The 17532-nt window shown below is 37.2% G+C and overlaps 1 protein-coding gene across 1 annotated transcript in view; it reads right to left on the minus strand.

Moving 5' to 3' along the window:
- PIEZO2 (piezo type mechanosensitive ion channel component 2) overlaps positions 1 to 17532 on the minus strand; it is a 244170-nt gene that overhangs the window by 186329 nt on the left and 40309 nt on the right. The window contains exon 2 of the mRNA XM_017729452.1: positions 4778 to 4903. Within this exon, the coding sequence (XP_017584941.1) occupies positions 4778 to 4903 (126 nt within the window). The remainder of the gene's footprint in view (positions 1 to 4777; positions 4904 to 17532) is intronic.

A 17532-nucleotide genomic window follows, 5' to 3' on the forward strand; every position in this document is an offset into this window, starting at 1 on the left:
TAGTCCTAGGAAAGAACTATACTGTGCATAGTGGAGAATGCAACTATTTCCTTGTGATCTAATCTTCAATTGCCTGTCTCACGGATTTTATACTCAAGAGATGTTACCTAATCTAATAATCAGAATTTTATCCCATCAGAAATACAAACTCAATAACGAAATTCTATTACTGCATGAATATTGCTACATTTCGAAACCAGATTCTCTATTTTATGGAGATATCATTAGTGAAACAAGACTGATTACATAGCTCCTCATGGCTTAAGATTTGCCCAGCTCACCCTCTCTGTATCTATTCTTTTCCATTCTATATAAACTCTGATTTAAAAAAGAAACTATCTGGGAGGTATTCAATGTTAGTTCAACACACTGAGGTTGTGACTAACCAGAAATCTTTCATTAAGCAAAATAAAGACTACTAACAGCAAAATTTTATTCATGCTAGGCAACACTCACAAGGCCCTTAAGAAACAAGAGCTTTCTCTGGCCCAACACTTTTAAACACTTCTATCAAAGCACCAATACAACTTAGAGAATGCTGTAGCATTTTGTAGCCATCCTGAAAGAGAAGGTATATGAACTCTAAAGGAGGAAGGGGATGAAAAAGATAACAAACCAAAGAAGTTAAACATGCCAGGAATTATCCTAAACACTAACTATTAGCTGATTTTGAATTACGTAAGTCCAGGATAATAGCAGAATATTTTCAAATGAACCTGAAGTTCTACATGGTTGGTTTGTGTTTGCAGATGGCCCAAATGAAACAGCTTCTAGACACAAAAGATAAAGGGATGGTTGTTCTCCACTTCCAAAATGGGACTATAACTGTGTAAGGTTTAAGAGGTGATAGTCTGTATCACATCTCTAATTTAAACATTTTTCAAGTGTATCTGTTACCAAAATGAAAATATTATCAGAGGCTTTAATACAGAAGTGTGAAAACAAAAACTAAAACCGGAAAATGATCTTTTGATTCAGAAAATTGTCATTTGAAAATACTGAGACAAACTAATCTACAGAATTTGAAGACGAAGGTATCCTCCCCCTCACCTATTTCTGAAATTGCCAGGAGTTAGATTAACTACACAAAGGCCTCTGCAATGCATCTTGTCCCAGACAACACCTCCCACTTTCATTATTGCTGGTATCGAACTTGCTAATGGTGCATTCAACTCCTACATCCAGATGGGTGATAAATACATTGAACAGGACTGGCTCTAGAATTGAGGCCTGAGGGTCCTTTGGCCTCATTCACCACAACCCTTCCCTTTGAGCCCTGCCCTTCAGCCAGCTCATCAACCAAGCCCATCTTGAACCCAACTGGACAATTTCTCCAGGAGAACAGTATCAAAAGCCTTACTAAAACCTCGGAAAAATACATCCACCACCATCCCTTCATCCAATGGGCAGATGACTTTACCATAGAAGGATATCAAATTTGGTAAACAGGAGTTGCCCTCTGTGAACCTGTGTTGACCGTGTCTGATGATTGCATTGTATTTTAAATGCCTTTCAGTAGTACCTAGTATAATCTTTTTAATACATTTTTTTCAGGAACTGAGGTTAGAATAACAGGTCTGTGAATTCCTGGGTCTTCCCTCATGGCCTTTTTGTAAATTGGAATAACAGTGTCTGGTTTCCAGTGAGCGAGGACCTCCCCAGACTCCCAAGACCTTTGGTAGATAATTAAGAGGTGTCCTGTCAAAACGTCCACTAGCTCCCTTTATGGTTTAATTTACTTAAACTTGGGGACATACTACAATTCCAGCAAAATCAAAACAAATATTAAATCTAAAGGAAAACCCAAAAATTTATTTATCCAAAACCCTTTAAAGGTGTACTTGCAGAAGGACCCTATAAGAGAAGCCACTAGCAAACACGGAGATAGAACAATCTTGATAAATAAAACTATTCTGGGGAAAAAAATGGGCAAACATAAACTTGCACTATACTGTAAGAATATTCACCCATATAAATATGGGATTGAGAAAAATGGTCTGTTTTGAAGAAAAGGATTTGTGGGTTTCAGTGAATCACAGATAAAAAGTGTGAGACCATTGCAAAAAGTACCATACAGTAATTCATAAATAGGGAGTATGACTTGCAGACACTTGGGTAATTGTTACATTTCAGTATATGCTACTAAATTCTCATCTGAAATAGTGTCTAGCTTTGGAAACTGAGCTTCAAGAAATACCTGAAACACTTGGAGAAAACAGAAGTTGACCAACAACCATAAGAACCTCCTTCCTAGAAAATGTTATGCATGAAAAAAGTTTGAAGGGGCTGAGGTTGTGTAAATAGAAGAGAATGAGAGAAAAGAGTACATATGACAAATATGACTGCAGCCTTCAAATACAAAATGGGTGACCATAAAGACTAATGGAAAGTTTTTCTTCATTTCCACATCAGGCTGAAGGATGAAGACAGGATATTTTGACTAATGGAAGAAAAATTTCCTTATGATAAGCATCAGAAAAGACTGTAGCTGTAAAAAAATGTTTTATTAATAGTGGATTTGGGTCTGGATAGAGAAAGAGAACACATCAGTCTTCCAGTCTACACTTCTGAACTTCTTATAGAGCAAAAAGAGTTGGATAAACATTAGCAGCAAGTCTAAAATGCAGATCATAACACTGTGCAGATGCCATGGACAAAGTGCTGTCATTTCTCCAGCTACCGCTTAGCCCACAGCTGCAGTCAGTTTTGTACAGCACTCTTCATATGGCTGGGGAATGGGAGATGCAGTGGGGTTGTGGCACCAAACTGTTACAAGCAGAAGTACTACCAAGGTGCTTTCTGGAGCAGGGATTCTGTCTTCTCCTCACCCACACAGTTCCATCTAAGTTCTGGTGCCATTAAATGACAATAGTTGACCTTATTCCCTGATCTAGCAAATGCTTTGGCCTTTTCTAGCCCCTACATTCACAACAGTCTTTTAAGTTCTCCTTCAGCACCTTGGGGGTCCGGCATCCATAATGCCAGCACCAGATTCCCCTTTTTATTAGCTTCACCTGGATCTCACTGACTGAAGCCATAGCAGTAAACTAAATGGTGCCAGTTTACTCTGCAAACATATTCAGGCTTTGAAATTCAGCAACTGAATATTTCATGTTGCTAAACAGTTTAAAAACTCTTGGAACAACTTTGGTCAACCAGCTTCTCTCCTGAACAACATGGGGACAGTTTGGGTGTTCCTCTGGGCAAATAGCATTCCCAACAGGCAACTTCAAACCACCCTTTGCACTCAGGAGGCAAAAAGAGTTTAATGGTGAGTGTGGGAATGTCATGTCAAGTGGCCTTGGTGTCAGAGAGCAATCTGATAACGTTTAATGCACTCCTACAGCTATACCCACTGCCCTGTGAGGCCCCAAGTAAGGAGATTGTTACTAAGGCAGCTGGAAGAGGAGCTGTTACACTCGACATCTGTGAATAAACAGTCAAAAATGGCACATTTCACCTTGAAGGGTGGACTCTTCAGGATGAAATAATTATTTTAATTCCCCTGCAGACCCCAGTTCCTACCATAAAAGGAGGAAAAAGTCAGTGGGTGCATCTCTGTCTTGGAACTCTCTACTCATATAAATGGTGTCTAGATTATGCAATTACTCCAATCTAAGTAAAAATTGTAGTCCTTGTAGTCATAAGAATGTTAAACGCATATAGGAAAACAACTAATCCAGCTCACTCAGTGAATGATACACATTTTTGGAAAAAAAAAAAAAGGATATTTTTAGAGTCTGAAGGCCTGATTTGAACTAACAAAGCCCAAGATATTCCAGGTAAAACTGGTATTTTATGAACACAATCATGCTTTTTACTTTAGGAAATTGTTTAAGTTAAAGGAGAAATGGTAATGCTCACTTCAAGTTTCCTTAGGATTTTGTTACTTTAAGTCAAATCCTTTACTTCACATAAGGCTTCTTGTGTTGAATTGTAGTACAGCTGTTTACTCAAGTGGCAGCAGCATACATTGTGATAAATTAAATGGGCATTTATCAAAGGTAAGTTGACAGGTTTAAATGTTAAATGTAAGCACGGTAAGACAAGTACAAATAGTTTCTACCTGGAGGTTACATATCTAAATCACTGGATAGATATTTTAATTAACTTCTGCACAATAAAAATGTTTGCTTTCTGAATTATTGAACAACATTTCCTGAGAGAGGAAGATACAAAATGTCATGTAATATATTTTAAGAAGAGCTTGCACATAAATGAAAAATTAAAAATCCTTCCTCCCATAAACACAGGCAAGAAAGAGACAAATACTGTTTAGAAATATAAGTTTTGGAATCAATATTTAAAGTTAAATTAAATGACAAACTAAAGAGGTTTATTCCAGAGAGATGCATAATACATAGACAGAAGGAGGTTTGTTACTTTATCTCATTTTACTCTTAATCCACTGAATTATGATCTAATGACACAAATGTGTAGCTTCCTAAGGTTCTGAGGTGATTTTGAGGAAGCCTGAAAGATGAAGACAAACAATAGTCAGTGGTAAACTCAAAGAAAATGCATCTCTGGTGGGAAAAAAATAGTTTAAAATAAATATATATAATAGTTATATATACATTTCTCTTGTTTCTTAAACCTTTCTAGTCTTCCTGCCTTACTAATAGTAATTCTAAAGGTAAAAAGCAAGAGAACAAGAGCAAGCTGCAAACCCACAGGAGCACAAAGCTAAATGCCTTCTTATCAACCCTTCACCTTTCAAACCACTGAGGCATTTGGACATTTAAAATGCTAATAAAAACTTAAATTTTTTACTCACAGTTAAAACCAGGTTCAATAGTTTTTCCAGCTTCAAGACTGTTTATTGTAATCTGAAAGATGATGTGCAGCAGCAGAAATGATAGACTGGTGAAACACAGAGATTTTAACAATCGTCCTGTATGCCCTAAAAGACAAAATATACATACATATACTTGGTGAATTTCCAAACACTGCTTAAAGATTTTCAGTATAAAACCATAAAATATCCTGACCAAGGATATTTCTACCAGTCAGTTCCACATTAATCATGATTGTCCCCCATGGTCGATGTTATAGCAAAAATCACACTTTAATTATAGTTTGTTTGAGTACTCTTTAATCACAAATCACAATGACTGCTATTGCCAATTTTTCCTTTTTTTTTTTTTTAATTAAAGAAAAAAGTTTTTTAAGTCTCCAGAGAGCAATTTTACATCAATAATAATAATATCACAATGCTTACCAACACATTACCTGGTATATAGACAAAATATGAATGATACTTCTACTTTTGAGAAAATAAAAGCCTGCTAATCTTATCACTCTTTACAAAAATATTACATGGGAGGAGGCATAACAACACACAAACCTCAGTTTGGCTCAGGAGTATAGACATACTTTCAATGAATGCTTTGCTTTGTACCGACTGTACTCTTTCTCTTCCTTCAGAAGTTTTAAAAATAATTTTCAGTATACACTGAAGAACCCTGTGCCAGACACATTTGGTCATAGTCCCTCTGTGATTTACTGGATGTCTATTCAAAAGCCAATAGAAAATGTTTGATGAAGACTTAGAAATGCCTTATAAATCCTCTAGGAAACACTCAGCTTAATCATAGGCAGACAAACTTGCAAGGTATGAATAAATAAAGTAAACCATCAGTATTTCAGGAAATATGCATCTTCAAGACAAAATTGAATTGCTGATAAAATACAACATTAAACATCACCCTACCTGACCTATCTGCAGTAAAAGTTCTACTTCCAAAACATTTTATACCTAGATTTTATACCATCTGCTTCATGCATTTGAGGGTAATTTTTTAATTTACAGATTAAAAAACAGCACTGCTGAAATTCTTATTCAAGGCTGTAAAAAAAGCCAAAGCTTTGGAGGGCAGAACTAGCAGAGTATACCTGAGAAATGTTCACTCTATGTGCAGCTTGTTTTGTCCATACTTATCCTGCAAGCACCTGTTACGAACAACTACTAGAAAGATGATGGTTCACATTCTATATCTAGACAATAAGCCAGATTTTTATTTTAGATATTATAGTTCAAGCATGTCATCAATGGCCTAAATAGTAGTTTATAAAGCAAAGAATGAGATAAGCATGATTCAACAATTTTAGAAAGTAATAGACTATCTCCCTCCATCAGACTCCAAATTTTTGTCACAATAACACTATCTTGACTGCAAATTTTGAATACCGAATGTCTGTAATAAACTTCCCTTTTCTTTTTTTAAATACAGTAAACAATTAAAAAAAAAGAATTAAAATTTTAAGAATGAGCCCCTGTATAAGTTTTCTGCAATCTTAAAAGGAAGATACATTCACTAGATGCATGCTTTGTATGATCTATTCCCTTGTCAACGGAGTTCACGCAGAAGGGAGATGACCTGGGTGGAGGAGCGTTACATCAAAAAGACTGGATATTAAAATATTTGGGCCACTTTTTGTTCTTATTCTGCAGAAGAACAAAAAGTGGCCTGGTGTCCTGGCTTTGGACAACAACTTCTAAGCACTATAAAAGCAGAAACAATGGAATAGGTAATGTTTTCAAAAGCTTTAGAAGAAGCAACATATGATAAGCTACACATTATTAAATAATTTGTTAGGTGTGATGTCTTATGTAAAGTAGTCCAAGGACTGCTGCATTTTACAATTCTTTTGCAAGCTTCAGTATTTGATGTCTCACTTGTTCATTGATCCCGTGCTCATGGTATTGTGAGCGCCGCTGCACCTTCAGAATATAACTAAATATAACTAAAAAATAACCTGTCTCAAAGCTGGAGACAAACAGTTTGACAATACAAATTTTGTGGACTTAAAAACAGTGTATCAAAATGTACAGATTTCAAAGACAGTCTGATGATTTACGAAGTTCTAAGTCATAAACTCTTCTCAGTGCTTGGGAGTTAACAATTCAATAGATATCAAGCAACAAATTTTTTCATATGGAAGGGGATTTTCTGGCAGAATTGTCCGAGTCAGCCTCCAAAGGAGAAAAAAATGCAATACAATTAGCCAATGAACATTCAATTCTCAAACTGCTGAGTCTGTCTTTCAGTATTTCCACTGCCATATCAGTCCAAAATATATCTCAGTTTTAGACTTCACTTCTTGAAGTTTGAAAACAAACATCTTTGAATTTAAATTGAACAAACTATTCTTTTAAAAAGCCCTTTTAAAATTGTCCTCCTTTTAAGAATTGTAGAAAATGCTGAAAATATATTTCTTCAAATGCTGAAATGTTGAAAAAAGATCTCCTGGAAAAAGGTAGGAAAAAATTTCAAGGACTATTAACACTCAGGATAATAAATAGTCTCTCAGTGTACTGGTAAATATGGCAGCGGGAACTCACAGCTGGAAGGCAGCTAGGTATGTTCAGAGCAGGTTACAGCGTTCCAAAAGGGCTACTCCCTTCATGGCCACAAGTGCGACAGGACCACCATCAGATTCTACTGAGCAGTAGCCTTTTGCTTGCAATACATTGATCTGTGCCAGCAGAAACTAGAAACTAGAAGTATTTGGAGAAAAGTAAGAAATATTATGACCTGGATTTCAAAAGTTCTGGAGCTACATCAACAACTTGAGAGAAATGGGAGTGCTAAAATCAGTGAAAATTACTGAATATGTAATTTATGCTAAGGAAGAAGAAGTGACAGATTTGGATAAGGGATGAGTTTCAATTTATAGTGGAGTTTGGGTAAACCCACTTAACTATGTTTTTACTTACATTTTTCTCTTTCTACTGGAAACTTGGTTCTAAATGACACAAAGCAAAAATTAACCATATGCTTACAGAACTGAGATGGTGAGAAAAGAGACAGCTGAAGTAAAACAGAGCTTTTTCCAATGAGGAAGAAAGATTTTTTTTCATCCTTCTTTAATTTTTTTAAAATTCTAATTCACTCACAGTGTTACAATTACTTTTCTAGAACATACCTTAACTGCTCAGTTGCCCTAATGTGAAAGTCCTTGGGGATATGAATGGAAGCTGAAGATCCTACAGAGAAGGAGACATATATTGTTCACAAAGCTGTGTGGACAGAACAGATGTGCAAGAGAACATTGTTCCAGCCAACACAGTATCAATTCTTTCATTTCGGTCTTAGATGTATAGGCTTCTGTATGTCCATCAAGACTAAAAAAAGAAAAATCTCATGGCAAAACACCTTGGTTTGAAGCTGGAGCACTGGGTTCTGATTTCACCAACAACTTCTGAAAACTATGGAGGATAAAAAGGAGAGAGAACATTTGTCTCAGAACTGGCCTGAAGGACAGGGAAAAGTGGGCTTGCTTTCAGGTGTCACTTTCAGGAGTCATTTCTAATGGTACCCAGTGGGACCAAAACCTGGCATGTATCTCTGCAAATGTACCCAGCATGTCTCAGAAGCACATGGAGAGATTGCTCCAGCCTCTTTATCCCTCCAGAAAGTTCCTGGCAAAGGGCTTTCTCCCCTCTGATCAAGCCTGCAGGAAGCCAGACAGGATGTGAAGGCTTCATTACCCTCTTTCTCTTCAGCCCAGATGCAACATTAAACTGGACTCAAGAGGGCCAAAAGCTTTTCACACGTGGAAGAGGAATCCATTTCTTATTTTTCAAAGGTATCCAGCCAAGAGCTGGATTAGTAAAGGCATGTCCCCCCCAGCCACAGGCATGTAACCTCAGTACAACTATTTGAATGTGTTCTAATTGGACTGCTGCCTCCAATGCACACATGCAACTCTTGACACCATGATTGTACACAAAGCTGGAGATTGCTACCCACATTGTTTCCAACAACAATGAAAAATTCTTGTACATTCAAGTCTGGACAGGTAGTCCTCTGATCTTTTTTGCTATCCTTTGCCCTAAAACAGCAAGATTATGTCAGAATTTTTTTGTACACCTGTAACTTCCTCAGAGCTTCTACCACAAGGATGTGCTAATGGGACATGGAATAACTGAATGGCCAATTTTCATGGAGACCTGCTTTAAGATCACATATATTAGCTCTTACATGACCATGAACCTTACACAGATTATATTATATGATTGATATATGATGTGATATGACATCATATCATATTGCAGCTGCTTGAAAGGTGCATTTTCATTCCACACTGCTTTCTTTTCCTCATATCTATTTATGGGGCATGACAAAGAACTGTTTGAATCTCTAAGGAAGTTAATAATACTGCTAACAATTTATCTTGATTTTTTTTAATAAGTAGTGCTATGCATCTCTATGCAAAGGTGATAAGTTCAAAGGGTCAGTATCCATTTGCATGCTGTGATGATATCAGGAAAGGGAGAACAGAGGAGAAAAACCATGGATTTTAAAAATTAATTTAAGACTGTTTACTATTCCAACAGCATAATTCCATCATCACAATCATACATATGCTGCATGGCTTCACCTAAACAGTAGATTTAAGTGTTTGGGTCTCTTATTTGAAGTTTTTATTAATTTGTGCAGGGATTTTTTTTTAAACATAACTTTAGTATTGCATTTTCTGAAGTTTGTTGGATATTTCTAACATCTCTTTAGCCATATATTGTACTCCAAACTGTTGAAACACTCTTAATTCTTCCTGAACAGCTCTCAATTTCTTCTTGAAAGTTTTTTTACGCAACACTTTTTATTCAGATCACAGTAGATGAAATACCAAAGAAAAAGCCATTTTTCATGTAATCTCTAATAGCATACAGTGAGTGATAAATATTAATGTGCATTTACCTCCTGAACTAGTGACACTTCACTTAATAAAGATACTCTACTGCAGCCATTCAGTAAGTGACAAACATAAAACTAAAGAGCTCTGGGGAAAAGGCTTGGTTGCAGCAAACTTCTGCAGCACACACAGGCTCAGTCCCAAAGAATTTGTTTCAGCTAGAAACTGAAAATCTTAACTTCTTGACTTTCCATCAGGAAACCTAGCATCACCTTAGAACCTAGCTGGAACCAGGGTCCAGAGACCTACATCTCCTGCTCCATGGTTCCAAATAGGAATCTGTCAACATCATCTTTCCTGTAGAGTGGGGCAGCTGGGGGTGGGAAGTTAAGAAAACATTTAATTCACTATACATGTCCTTTGGAAAAATCTGGAAGGTTTAGAGTCACATGATGTGTGACCAAAAAAAAAAAACCACCATAATTTCCCATGTAAAAGAAATCCCACCCTTGGCCAGATCTGGTTTAAGTGCCTCAAGATACCATAACTAACTTATTGACACAAATGCAAGAAAAGAGTTCTGATTTGAAGTTGGTTTCTACCAAAGGTTCAGAGGCAATAAAAATACAGTTGGTTCCAGACAATCATGAGGAAAAAGTCATCACTGAGTCCAGCATGAACATCAGCCACTTTATCCACACGTGTCAAACACAGATAGACACATTTACATTTACACATGGAGAAAAGTTTGTAAGAATGAAATAAGCACTGATATATCTATCCTCCATTTGACATGAAAACTTAGTATTTCACTATGGGCAATCAGCATCACTGAAGAATGTGGGCCAGTTCCCCTTCCTTAATTCACTGCTACTATTGTACACTAATTGACACTTAACACCTCATGTCACCTCAGGTCATCAGCCAGACACCTCCTGATGACCACGGAAGATGAAAAAATGATTCAATTATGAGCTCTAAACTCAGCTGAGACTTCCAGATGATTACAGGGTTACATTTGGAAGGCACAAAGCAATTTAGCCATGTCCTAGAAAGCACTTAAACACATGCACATCTTTGAGCATGTGAATAGGGACTGAAGAACTCTCAGTGTTACATAAAAGGTTCATAAAATAAGGCTGACTGCTTCACTCTTAGGATATTGATACTTGATGTGATCCAGCCTTAAAACACACATCTTGCATGTCAGTGGAAGCCAAATCCTTTTAGATGCTTCTAGTGGCTAATTTGCTCTACTTCTCCTTATAGGTAGGCATAATCTCACTGTTTTCAACTCCTCATGCACTTTTGGATGTGCAGACAGTGCCCTCCAGTTTCAGGTTCTGTAAGAACAATGCTGAATGTTTGCCAGTGCCAGCTACACCTTCATTAAACACGTAAAATGTAGATCATATTTCTACATGCACAGTACATCTGTGCTTAGAGGTTTGGCCTCTTGAGTGCTGAAACAATGGGATAAAGCTATGAACAATGGATAGAGGAAGGCAATTGTTTGGAAGAACTATTCTAAGAATGAAATTTGATAATGGTGTGCCTTGTACACTGTGCAATTATATTGTGCAATGTCAAGTCCACCAAGTAAAGTATCTGCATATCAGCTCCTATTCACCACATCTTACATGAACATCTCAAGTAGACTTAAAAAAGATAATGCTTAAATCATCCTGAAGCTGCCAGGAATTATTTTCATGATTAAAAAAGTGCTATTGAAAGTGTTGCCGTCCTTCCACTGCACAGTTATCAGGATATCTATATTTACCTTAATAGAATATGCATTACTATTTCCCTTCCCCCCCAAAGAGTATCTTACATTTAAACAGCACCTTCTACCCAGAGGATATGAGCATACCAAAGCCTTAAAACTGGGAAGACATCACCACTGCAAAAATGCAAACCCACTTGGTTTACTCACTGGACTTCCAGCAGCAAGACAAAAATAGCAAGCAATTAACTAATGCCATTGTCTATTCTGTACCTACCCAGGCCCAAACCTGAAAATGGGTATCCACAAACACCACCTCAAGACTTCATGCTATTATTTTAGCTATGTTATGTGTATATTCAAGCAGCCACACTGAAATCCAGACCACAGAATTACAGGTTCTAGATTCAGAAGTTCCAGCAAAAGCTTTGCAATGTTTTAACAGTTTTGTCCATGTTTTTGCTGAACGTATCCCTTGTTGCCATGTGTAGCCAAATGTCACAATCTACAACGGTGACCAATAGAAAAATTTTCAAAATAATTTATAAAAAAGCCATGATTCCTTAATTTCAAACAGCTCTTTTTAGTATCATGTATTCATTTGCTTTTCAAATTGTATTATTGCATAGATTATAGAGCCACAATAATTTGCAAGTTAGTCACAAAATATGTAATTACCTGAAATTTTTACATTACTTTTATAAGCAAAATAAGATACATTTTTTCAGGCTATGTATCTGCACACAAAATGCAGGATCAGTTGTACTCTTTCATGCACTTACCTGTTTCATTACATTTCTCTTTCTGCTTCTCTTTTTTTTAAAAATAGGACAGAGCTCTAAGAAGGAAAAAAAGTCATTCTAGAGATAGACACTTAGCTTGCAGGAGTGCCAACCAGACTTGGGTAAACACAGTCAAAAATGCTATGTGTAATTTAAAATAAATTATTTAGAAATGAAAACATAAAAGTGCTGCATAGCAAAATAAATGTCTCCTTACTCTAGCTTCTTGCAGGATTTCCTGTTTTTCCTAGAAGTTTTCATGCCCAGAATACTACTAGAACTGAGCTGTATCCTCTGTATCAATAGACAATACCATCGTTCAAACTGCTCATAATCTCTGAGTTGCAAGTTTACACAGGCAATTTACCCATTTTGTTAACAAAATATTTTGTCAGACAAGACCCAGAACCTGACCATTCATTTTTTTTTCCAGATGACACTCATAAGTTTTCAAAGCAAATAACAGCTACTCGATGTCTGCTTCATAATTTGACAGGTGTCTGTACCAAGCTAAATACAGGAAATAAACATGATCTCAGATACTACTGCATATGAACTGAGAAATTTTAAGTCAGAGCTGTTCTTTCACAAGAGTATTTGAGGCTTTTAATATAGAGTTCCAGTTCCTTCCCTTGAGGAACCAGCCTCTCCATGTTTGCCACTAACAGATAATATTTATTTTGAATTCAAATTAATTCAGTCATTATTGTCTGTTAGAAGCAGTGCTTGCAACTTAGTTTCTTTGTCTCTCTATCACTGTCATAAAGAGCAGGTAACTATCCAGTAGTAAGTTCCTTCAGCAACAAAGAGTCCAAACTACTACCAAGTAATGGGACATGGCAGCAGGTCATGTGTTACAGAAGTGAACCACATTTTCAAAAAATCTGTACTTACCAGGAGGAGAATAATTTTCTCCCTTGAATACCTACCCACATTTCATGAGCAGTAAACAAATGTGATGCAGGGCAGAGTGAGAGAGGAAGGCTAGAAATCTATGTAAAAAGGACTGATACAACTATGGCAAACCAAACTCTACGCCATGATGTTTTCACAAGGGAGTGGAAGCTGTGGTATGAATTTCTACCTTTGGCAAAATTTTCCCAGAAGCTCTACAGACTGCTTCAGCTCAGAAAGAAGTTTTGCAAAGAATTTACCATCTTTCTGAAGAGTTAGCATCAGTATCTCTAGCACACCGTAATGTAGCTCATGACCCATTGAAGAGCCCCTGAGTTGAAATGCATTGGCATTTCAGCTTCAACTTTGCATTTCTAAAATGTTAAGCCCTCTTATCAACATGGAGCTGAAGTACCCTATGCAAGGGCATAGCTTCATTCCCTCCCTTTATCACAGATGCTTCAGGGAAGCAGAAAGACAAGACGGAAAAGCAATTTACTTGTGTAAGAAATTTGATTCTAAAAGTTTCCTGGTGCTTGAGAACATATTGTGATGCCCATATGCCACTTGGGCCATGAAAATTTCTTCTCTCTGAAAAAAATAATATTGCTTTCAAAACACCTGTTCCAGTGGACAAATGGAAGAGGACAAGATAGCTTTCTACAAACAGTAGTATTCTTTCACCAAAATTGGGTGGTTTTCTAAGAAAATTAAAATATAAACCTCCTAAGAGTCTGTGTTGTATATTCTGTACAATTCTGTAGACAAATAGGTTTCAGGATATAGGAGAACCACAGACCAACAAATCTGACACACATGCTTGGCAAGTTGGTAAAAACTAAAACACAGCTGATAATTAGAGTCAGGTAAGGACTGTATGCTGAGGAGTGTGCAGGTAGTTACCACAGAAAATGGTAAGGCCTGTCAGACCTTGGAAATTTTAATGGAAACCAGAGAAAATGTTTAGAAGGATATTTTAGATGATGCAGGAAACCTAGTTTTCAAAACTTCTGGCAAGTATTTCAGAAGAAGAACCTTCAGTCAAAGGCTTTACAGGAAATCTGTCATGGGAATAGAGGAATCATCATCTTGGGACATATCAGCTTTGGCTGATGGTAACTTTTGATTTATCTTTCAGTCCAGTTGCAAGAAGTCTGGGCGTACAACAAGGAGTTAGAAGGGGACACAGCCATGACAGCTGACCCCAGATGACCAAAGGGGCATTCCACACTGGACGGTATCATGCTCAACATAGAGAGCTGGGGTAAGAGGGATGAAGGGTTTGGAGTTAAGGTGTTTCTGCCCAAGTCAGAGTTACATGTGATGCAACACTCTTTTCCTGAAGGTGACTGAAAAACTGCCAGCCCATCTGAATGAGTTCCTTGTTTTGCTTTGCTTTTGCACATTGCTTTTTCTTTACTTTGAAACTATCTCAACCCACAAGTTTTTTCACTTTTACTCTTCTTTCTCCCCCATGCCACTGTAGGAAAGTGGGTGGCTGTGTGGGGCTTAGCTGCCTGCCAGGGTTAAACCGTGGGTCTATAAATATACAAGAAATCTGGACAACAAGGAACTCAGCTATGCTTACAGAAATACTAGATTTCTTCATGAGAAGAACTCACAGCACTGCTCAATATTTCACAAAAGGCTTATACTAAGGAAGAGTGAGGCTCAGTGGAACACTGAACTCCTAGTGACACCAGCAGTGTTTTCTTTCAAGTGGTATGCAAAAGCCATTCACTGGAACATCCTGCAAACCAGGCAGAGAACAACAACTAGATCTGTATTATCACTATTATATCAATTCCATGTGTGCATATGCAACAGTTCTTCTATCTTAATCTTTCTGTACGTAAAAACATAGCTGTAATATTGTCTATTGGGTTCTACATAGATCAGACAAAGGAATTTTGCAGAAATAATCCACTACTTTAAACTCGAAAACGTTAACTATGAAGTTTCCTTATAAGGCTACAGCTCAGGACCATAAATGAACCATCACATTTCCATGTGAAAATAATGGTTGTAATTTTAGGACAATAACTGCAGAGGGAATCAAACAGTTCATTTTCACCCTACTACTCTGTTTCTCATAATGGAAAAAAGTGGCCAACATTACAGTAAGTTGAGCCCATGCTTATAAGCTGTCTTTCAGATAAAAGTATTGTTGGGTAATGAATGAACAGTGATGCTCTTCCCTCTTAGGATGGCTGGTACCATGGGCCAGGCATTTGGTGGCAGCTGTCCAGACACTTACAGGATAAAAGACAGACTCCTTACCAGGCAATGACACTGTGAAATTTTAAATTGCTTCTGTGAACAAAATGAATGGTTGATACTATGAAGGGAGGTAAGGAAAGATAGAGTTGCATGTTAATACACAAATCTTGGACAAAGAAATTTACTGACTTTTTTAATTATGTGGATTTAAAAAACCCTAGAATAAAAGAGAGAACACTTCCCTTAAAATTTTCAGAATTATTTTAAGCAGATAGAAAAAAATTCAGTTTCTGAGAAAACTAAAACTCATGAAAAGGAAACTAAAAAGAGTGACATGTCAAAATGGGAAAAAAACAAACCAGGTGTGGAACTAACTCATAATCTGAAATATCCATCATCCTACAGCCCACTGTGAAAACACTAAAAACAATGAACGTAAAAGAAGCTAAGAACATCTGTATTTACATCTGTACAAACCAAAAATCCACTATCACCAGTAATCAGCAGCACTGTAAACAGTTGTCCAGGAGAAGCATACAAGAAGATTAATACACCCTCCAAATCACTAATTGTTCTTCAGATTGCTTGAACCAGATCTGTTCAGTAAACTTTCTCCCCAGTGCCATTCTCAGCCACGTGGATTTCCAGCACACACGATACATGTATTGCCACAAGACAACAGCTCACTGTATGAAGAACATCCTTTTGCTTCCCAGTTCTCACATTATGAGAAAAAGAGAAACTGGTCACTATCCATCCTTTCCCCATCACTCATCAATTTGTATCTCTCAATCACACAGTCTCCCACTTGCATCTTTTCTCAGCTAGAGCCTCGTCACACTTAGCTGCTCCTCAGACACTGCTGTACATACTTTTGTTATCTGAACCATCTCTGAACTCTTTTCCAGTTCTGCTACAGTCCCTTTGGGGTAGGGCACCATGACCACTACAAAATACAGACACCTTATGGCTTTATACAGCAGTACAAAGATGCATTTCACTCTCAATTTTATTCCGTTATGTTCATGTCTATTTTCTCAACGTCTGCTGAGGCTCTGAAGTAATGTTTCCACAGACCCACATATCACAAGCCCTCGAATGTGTTCCTAAGGGCCAGTGTCAGCTCAGTGACCAGCGTTTTTTCTATATGTGATTCTTTTTCTTTTAAAATTTACCTTTATATACACTTGTCCCACAAGAATACTAGTGGGGTAAAAGGAAACCAGCGCATTCAGTGACTAAAGGGATCATCTTTTTTTTTCTTCAGAGATGCAACTGAATGTATAAAGGTTACCAGATGCATTTTAAATATGTGATATTTATCCGGAAATTCCAACTATCTCCACTATGGGAAATACTCTTCAAAATTCTCTTGTCACATCAGGTACTTTCAAAGACTGTAAGTTTTATCTGCTTGCTTCTGAATAAATAAATTATCTCAAAACACAGTTTATCTATTCTAGTACCTGGAATCTACAGTAAGAATGACTGCCTAACAATGAATCAAGTTTGTCATAGACGAACTTATTTAATCCACACATTAAAAACCATCCAAAGGAAAATACGTGCAGTCTTTTAAGATAAATACTTGAGTTCTTCTCTATAGTCCTCTGGGATTTTATCAAGGTTTTTTCAAAGACTAACCAATTACCAAGCATTCACTGCAAGACCTTGGCTAAGTAATGCTCATGTCCAACTAGATCTTATATATCTGGCATTTTGTCCACCGGGGTAAACATAAAAGGATTGGTAGTTTCATTCTTTCACGTACAGCAAAAATTATGGGAACCCAGCAGCCAAGTGTAGTAAAACTGCTTCAACACTGAAGCTGAATTTGGCATCTGTGCTCTGCACACATGTAGCTCAGTTGTTGTCCAAGCAGTGTTTTAGGATCCAAGAGGCCTCTGCAGTGGTATATGAGACATCGCTGCAATTCAGCTGGGACTTCTCACACATCTGCCTTTCTGGTAGAAGGATTTGGAATCATCCCCCGGACAACAGGAGGAACAACAACCTCAGACAACTTTTGCAAGAAGCACTAGGGGCTGGAATAGAAGACTGCACCATTTACACCTCTTGTAGCTGCTTTTTAGAAAGGGTTGCTACTGGAGCTCTTTTAAATACTTTTCCCTGTGGTAGGAAATCTGGGTGTGGAACTAGAAAGTCCATACATAGAGAGTAACAATATGGAAAGGGTATGTAAGATGATTGATTGGAATGTATGTACTACCATGTTTCACAGGGTAGTTTTAGCATTCTGCAAAGCAAGGA

This window comes from Corvus brachyrhynchos, unplaced genomic scaffold (assembly GCF_000691975.1).
Source record: "Corvus brachyrhynchos isolate BGI_N302 unplaced genomic scaffold, ASM69197v1 scaffold331, whole genome shotgun sequence".
NCBI classification, from domain to species: domain Eukaryota; kingdom Metazoa; phylum Chordata; class Aves; order Passeriformes; family Corvidae; genus Corvus; species Corvus brachyrhynchos.